The sequence below is a fragment of the Trachurus japonicus genome, chromosome 9 (genome assembly GCF_045865225.1).
Source record: "Trachurus japonicus isolate A0001 chromosome 9, Traja_1.0".
NCBI classification, from domain to species: domain Eukaryota; kingdom Metazoa; phylum Chordata; class Actinopteri; order Carangiformes; family Carangidae; genus Trachurus; species Trachurus japonicus.
The window spans coordinates 35,291,105-35,298,758 of NC_140915.1; the positions used below are offsets into that span (position 1 = coordinate 35,291,105).

Genomic DNA, 7,654 nt, shown 5'->3' on the forward strand with positions numbered 1-7,654 from the left:
TACCAGTCCGGTGGCAAAGTATGATAAAGTTCACTCTTTTTTTAAATTTCGTTTTGACATTTAGAGCCATTGATTTCAGTCCGTCTCCTCAGGGGTGACAGTTAGCGTAACGTCCCTGTCCTTCCGTCTCACCATCAGCGAAAGCACGGCGCTGCTCTGTACGGCCTGGCTCACTTCCTGCATCTTGTGAACGGGCCGTCCATTGATGCCCACGATGACGTCGTGGTTGATCATGCCGGCTCTGCAGAGAGAGTAAAACAACACCGTAGCTGCATCACACAGACAGCCACACTCTATGCAAAACAACACTGACCTTTAGACATGCCTGTTCCTGTGTCAGGTTCCCGCTTAAGAGTCAAACAGGCAGTGGGGTGGGAGTGATGGCTTTATAATGCTCCACACTGCTTGACATTTACATTTGAGATAATTGCTCTTACTGATGGTTTTGGGCTAAAATGATTGCAGATGCATGCAAGACTGTGGATTTAAGTTAAAAATGACACTCAGACAATAGTGAAGAGTTCTATAGCAGACAATCCAGCATGAATGGACTGCTACACCGACCAAAGCTCCAGGCTTCAGTGTCACAGGAAGTGTTTCCTGGACTATTTATAATCTTAAGATTTTTTAAAAATTTGTATGTATTTATTTTTTTGGGGGGGGGCTTCACCTTTGACTTTGGGAGGCACAGTTACCATGAGCAGCCACAGCACAGCCTTGAGAACTGCAGGGATGCTCTGATTCCACACCTTGGAAAATATCCAGAGGCCTCCAAATACCAGCTTACTAACTGCACAGGTACAAACAAAACCTGGTGCCTCAACAAGTTCTCTGTGCACATCGTCCAAGTTACACCTCCAGTAACACTACAAAAAAGCTAATTGGGGATAAAATGGTTCAAAACTAAATATATAAAATATTAAACCTGCATGTATCATGGATTTGTATTACTGACTGATTCCAGAGACTAATATGTGATGTGAAAACCAGTGTTGGGCAAGCTACTTGGAAAATGTAGTGAGCTAAGCTACAAGTTACTCTACATGAAATGAAGCTTCACTACACTGAAGCTACTCACCAGAGAAATGTAGCAAGCTACGCTACAATAAAATGACAAAAGTAGCTTAGCTACATCAAAGCTATTTTTTTTTTTTTTTTTTTACACCAAACTAACTTAATTCCAAGTAGGGGTGCACTGAAGTGGCATTTTTTTGGCCGAAGCCGAATACCGAATAAAATCAAAACGCTTAGCCGAATAACCGAATACCGAAAGTGGTTTTAAAGTTGTTGTTTTTTGTTTTTTTTAATAGGGCCTATTGGATAGATAAAATACTTTTTTAGACTTAATTTTCAAAGAAAGTAAATGTTTATTGACTATTCTGACAGTTTTTGAATATGCCAGTTGGTCATCAAAAAAGCACAAGAAGTTAAATAAAGTTTTTCATTTATATCGGCCCATTGTGAGTGCTGAAAGATCTATGCAAGTACATCCCAAAAAAACCCAAGTGTCTTTTCAAACAGTGGTTCCTAACCTTTCTTGGTCAGATTTTTTTTAAATTCAACAATTAGGCTACTAGACATTTCAGGTGACCTCATTTGAATTTCAGGTGACCCCACATGGGGTCCCGACCCCAAGGTTGGGAAACACTGTTTTAAAAGACGTCGGCCACGGACGGAGTGGGCGACATGCTGGGACGAGGAACTTTCGTTTTAACTGCTGCAGCCGTCTCTCCCTCTCTACTCAGCATGCTGTTCAGGGTGTTTGGTTTGATTAATTAAAAGGCGCGTTCCTACAGGAAACGGTCCCCTCACTCAGCCTCTCAGTGGCCGTGTCTCCGCTGCAGACAGGACGCACCGGGCTCTTGGAGCGACGTGCAACGGTGCGCGCGGTCGCTGTGCAGCGATAAAGTTGTCCAGCTACGGCTCTGATTCACGAATTTGACTATCCCTCCTCCTCTGTCACCTGCTGTGTGCTGCCCCGCTGCAGCAGACGGGCATCAGCAGATACGTACATTACGTCACATGGAAGCGGTGCGTTTAAGGTCTAGAAATACCTGGGGAAATGTAGCTTCTGTGGACGCTACCGCGCTACTGATCAATTAAATAGCTTAACTACTGAAAAGCTATTTGATGTAGAAAACAGCGACGCTACGACCACGCTACTGAGAAATGTAGTTAAGTTACTAACGCCGCTACTTGTAACGTCGCTACTGCCCAACACTGGTGAAAACTGTTGCCCTGAGCAATGAACCCATAAATAATGATCACCTGACTGATCCTCTTCCAAAAACAAGATCCCAACTACAGTGAATGATAATGTAACTTCTTGTCTGCTAGATGCGCAACAGTGGATGGTTCACTAACAGTTTGCTGACTTACTACTGTGTTTTCAGCCTACTACTTGGCTGTTAGCTGCACCAAGAGACTTGTGGACAGTTGCTTTCCAGTGGATCAGCACTGATGTAATTATGTTGTATATTTTAACTACAACACAAGAACTACAGTATCTCTGTCTGGCTGCTGTTTGGCACTGGACAGGTGCTACATGCTGAGATAGACTGAGCCCGTTGCTCTGTTGTTGAATACAGTGAGAGTGAACCAAACAGTGGAGTTGTTCATCCATCTGTTCCGTTCATTATCCGTGTAGGGCTGGAGCCAATCCTAGCAAACGGATACACCCTGTACAGTTCGCCAGTCTATCATAGGGTCACATACAGTGGCATGCATATGTTTTGGAACCTCTGGTCAACATTTCTGTTAATGTGAAGTTCAGTCAGACAACTCTGAAATGAGAACAAATAATATTGAGTATAAGCATTGCAAGCTGAAGCACAGCATAGGTATCCTTGAGCATGGCTGCAGCAGGTTTGGCATCAGGCTCTGTCTCAGTTATTCATTCCAGACATTACAGTGAATGAAGCAGACCCCCCCAGGGCATCATAGAGACAGAGCCCACAGGTGGATGCTGGGGAGGTGGTGAGTTTGCAAAACCTCATGGGCAGCAAGACAGCAGCAGCAGCAAGATGTATGCAGAAGCAGCAGCAAGGCAGCAGAGCAGGAAATAGCAGCATAGCCAGGGATGAGAAGGTAAGCTGGGGGGTTTAAGTAGCCCGCCCTATTTGGAGGAGGAGGGCATGTGACTGATCAGCTGGTCAGGATGGGCGCAGCTTGAGTTGTCTGCCTGAACTAGCTCCGCAGGCTTCGCATCATCAAGTGGAAGATGAAATGATCTCCAAAAAGCATACAGTTGAATACTCTTTTGCAATATTTTAATCAATATCAGTGTGTTATTTTTGTTTAGTACTGTTGTAGTGTGAAAAAGGGAAACAAAGCAGCAGCCTGCAAAAGAATGGGAAACCCAGGAGACTTGAACTCTCAGATAACTTTGACCAAGGTATCAGACAAGATATTTACTGTTTACACACTGTGATAGTTTCCAAAGTGTGGAGGGGGGGCTACTAGCTACTAACTATGCAGGGTGGACAAACCTTTGCTGGGGGCCCTTTTACTTTTCTATCATTTTGTCATTCTGTAACTTTATGTCTTTTGGAGATCATTTCATCTTCCACTTGCTGAACTGTTCACATTAACAGAAATTTTGATCAAGGGTGCCAAAACCTTTGCACGCCACTGTAAAGAGATAAAGAACAAATACACTTACTTTCACATACGGGCAATTTAGAGTGGCCAATCAACCTAGTGTGCATGTTTTTTGGACTGTGGGAATAATCCAGACGACCTGAAGAAAACCCACGCAGACACAGGGACAACATGCAAACTCCAACCAGAAGGCGGAATCAAAGGCTAAACATTCTTGGTGGGAGGCGAGAGTGCTAACCACACACTAAAAAATGGGATAATACTCGATGTAGAGGGAAACTGCATAATTGGCAGTAACTGTTAATGTTTCTCACAAGAAGTGACCTCTGTATAACACAGACGCATTGTTGATATGAAATATAAATTAGCTATATAACTATTCTTAGAATCAATTAAGATGAAGGTAGACTGTGTCTCCCACAATCAACCATATAAATGAAAAACAGATCAGCCAACATAATGTTATATGTCACCCTGCTACTCAGAGAATTAGAGACTGTAACTCACCTGGATGCAGGTCGATCAGGTATAACCTCGTAAACATAAACCCCTGAGCTCACATCTGGAAATTCATCCACCCGCTCCCTGAGATCCTGGATCACACTGGACAAGCAGTGGACATAAGAGAAAGCAGAAAAGACAAAATCCACATGACAGCCAACTGAGTAGTCATATTGTATACATTATTGTATTTTGTTTCATTATAATATATACTATATATATACTGTATATCTTATATCTTTTCTTATCTTAAATAATTTCCAAATGCAGTAAAATTCTATAAGGCATCACAGCATGTTAATGTATTAAAGGCACTGTGTGATAATAAACAATCAATAAACAACAAGGCACATAAAATATTATACAGCACATACAACACATGTGTAACTGTACAACTAAGATGTGTAATGTACAGAAAACATTCAGAGAGATGAACATGTGCTATTTTCAGCTTATACTGTGGATATTTCTTATTTATTCGAAAATGTGATATTTACTTACGTTGGTGAGAGCTCCATCATACGCACACCTATGTATTTCTTTTTTTGCTGAGAATTTCCTAAAGAAAACAAACAAGGAAGTTAATAAAGAACTGACTGAGGAAGATATTATTGTTAAGTTTATCAAGTAATGCAACTAAATCAGCAACACCAGTATAAGATCCTGCTCACCATAAACATGTCTGCTGTGGGATTCAGCGAGAAACTGGTGAACTTTGTCTGCAGGAATAGCAAAAGAGATCCCTGCCGCCACTTTCAGAGTGTTTATGCCTATTACATCTCCATCCTGTTGAACACAGAATGAAAGGACCGTCATGAGACTGTGATCAGAGGAGTTTCATTGATTTCATACCTTCACTACAGGCTGCAACAGGACAGCAGAAAGACTTTAATGTGTCTTTCTCTGCTAACTCAAATAACTTGTTCACATCATGGTTATAGTAGCAATTTAACTGAAGCTGGAGGCAGCAACCTGTACAATGTGATGTTTTCATCATTAACCATGCAAAATCCCCCAAAGTAATGCCCTAAACCCTGTTTATTTTTTTCACTACGGACCCCTAAATTGACACAAATTAGACCACGGACCCCTATTGGACAAAATTTCAAAGCAAAAACCAGAAATACACAAATATTTGTTCTGAGACTGAAGAACATTTCTTTTTCAGTCACTATGTTCAAATTATGGCCAATGGTGTGAATTTTTGGAAATATTGTAGGGAATTTTCTGGGAAAAAAAGTGGTAAGATTTCAAAAAAAAAAAGTTAAATATTTTCTAGGAAAAAAAGGTAAAAATTTATCCAAAAAATAGTTTTAAAAAATTCAAGAAAAAGTGGTTACATTTCTTTAAAAAAAACACTTTGAGAACTATTGTGCTAAAATATGTGAGGGAACATTAAACCTGGGCCTTAGGGTGCAGACTAGAGATTTTGAGTATTTAATGACAACAGAATCATGACCTTAGTTCTCAGTGACATAAATAAAACAAGACAGATCGCCCTCAAAAGAAAACAAAACAAAAAATCAGATGGCATATGTTAATCCTTTACACATGACACAGCACTATAAATATAAATAATTACCAGATTGACAAGCGGTCCACCAGAGTTGCCGTACTGTGAATCAACACAAAATACAAACATTTTCTAAATCATTGTGAAAGTGAAACAAACAGAACAATAGAAAACTCTCAGAATAGGTCAGATTTTTCTTTTCTTTTTTCGTCACTGACATTAATCATGGCATCAGTTTGGATGTAGTCCATCTGAGAGTCCTCGAAGCCCAGCTCCTGGCCGTTGCGCTGCACCGTGCTGATGATGCCGGTGGTGACGGTGCTCTGCAGGGAGAAAGGACTTCCCACCGCCACCACAAACTCACCAGGACGCAGGTCTGAGGACTGGCCGAGACGCAGCGCGGGCAGGGGAGACTGCACCCAGGGCAGCGAGAGAGGAAGGAGAAATATTAACACATGCTGCGGGAAATAATGTCCATGTCTGTTTCCTCGGCTGAGCCACCCCACAGTGAATTCCTGTGGGCTTCTTGTAAAGAAAAGCTCAGTTTTGTGATTCTACACAAGTCAGTAGATCATAACCCTCACAGTTACCATGGATGCAGTTTTCTTATTCCTTGAGTTTTAAATAGCACTGTAGTTAATAACAGTTTAATGATATTCCCACAATGTGGGTTCCTCTCCATGTGTACAGTATGTAGAAATTATTTTCAACTGTCTTCTTGAATATAACTGATGTTGTTTGACGAAATGCTGAAAATTAATTATTATTTTTCATTCTGCTGAAGATATGGCCATGAATGCCAGAATCAGAATCAGGATGGCTTTATTGTCATTGCTGTCTCTCATAAAAACGAAATTCACTCCACACTCACATTAAACTAGAATATTGTAAAAAGGATAAAAAATATATGTAAACATAAGTGCTGTAAAAGGATTAAAGTGCGTAGAGTTTATTGCACATGCATTGCATCACAGTCCGTGGCTTTATGGTTGCTGTGTTGTGGATGGGGGAGGACGGGGACTTGGGGGGCAAGAATTCAGCTCCTGAATGGCTGAGGAATTAAAACTGTACCTGGGTATTTCTGAGCCCTGTAATGTCTCCCAGTAAATTAATTTTTAACCTTTCAGCCGGAATGATATCAATTACAGCAACCATCACTACGACAACTGAGAAAATTGACCAGATGAACATCCTGAGAAAAAAAAAAAAAAAGTTTTGTAAAGTTGTCAGTGTTTTCTTGACAAGCAGCCTATCACCAAGTGAACCCCTGATGGGTTTTTTTCCTTCTTTTTTCTCTCACCACCTTAACCTCTTCGACAGTGATTTACACAAGGAGCTGCCTTTAGGATTTCTTCCCAACTTTTTTTTTTTCATGTGATACAATCTTCTTCTAAAAGTCTACCACATTTTACTTTATCGTCAAAATATCAGCACTTTATTTTTGAGATTTCTGATCTTTTTTATGGTATATAAATGGTAAATGGACTTACACTTACATAGCGCTTTTCTAAACTCTAGGACCATTCAAAGCACTTCACACTGTTTACATTCACCCGTACCTTGGTGTGTGGCCCAGGTGCACGGTTTATTACATCAATAAAAACATCACTGTGTGAGCAACTTTCCTGAATATTGCATAATTTCAAATACGTCTTTAGTTATTAATAATAGTCAGTGAACATCTTTTTAAAAAAAAGTAATTAAAGTCAATAAATTGCTCTTGATTAGTCCCATAAAATCCTAGTTTATGTGCAACTGGTAGCAACAGGTGTTCTGTATGAATGTTTGCCCGCAGCATGTGAGTGAGGTCACGCCCTTAAAATACCTGTTTCTGTCATGAGCTTCTAACCTTATGTGACATAAATGTGGGGCATATGATGAGTATAAAGCAAACCCAACTAAGCCTCAGCTTGTCTCAGCCTGCCTCCTCTAATTCCAGGCTGATGCCATTTATCTTTTGGGCGTTTCGTAATGTGCTCTGCTGAATTTATAGCTACAATTCCTGGGGCATGGAGCCTTGTGTCACAACAAATATGGCTC

The 7,654-nt window shown here is 40.7% G+C and overlaps 1 protein-coding gene across 1 annotated transcript in view; it reads right to left on the reverse strand.

Annotated features, from left to right (window-relative positions):
- Window positions 1-59: 59 nt before the first annotated feature.
- Window positions 60-7,654, reverse strand: part of htra4 (HtrA serine peptidase 4) — a 27,318-nt gene continuing 19,723 nt past the window's right edge. Inside the window, exons 4-9 of the mRNA XM_085788231.1 lie at window positions 5,833-6,027; window positions 5,684-5,716; window positions 4,773-4,887; window positions 4,603-4,660; window positions 4,108-4,203; window positions 60-241 (exon numbers count right to left, since the gene is read on the reverse strand). Of these exons, the coding sequence (XP_085644357.1) occupies window positions 76-241; window positions 4,108-4,203; window positions 4,603-4,660; window positions 4,773-4,887; window positions 5,684-5,716; window positions 5,833-6,027 (663 nt within the window). The 3' untranslated portion in view covers window positions 60-75. The remainder of the gene's footprint in view (window positions 242-4,107; window positions 4,204-4,602; window positions 4,661-4,772; window positions 4,888-5,683; window positions 5,717-5,832; window positions 6,028-7,654) is intronic.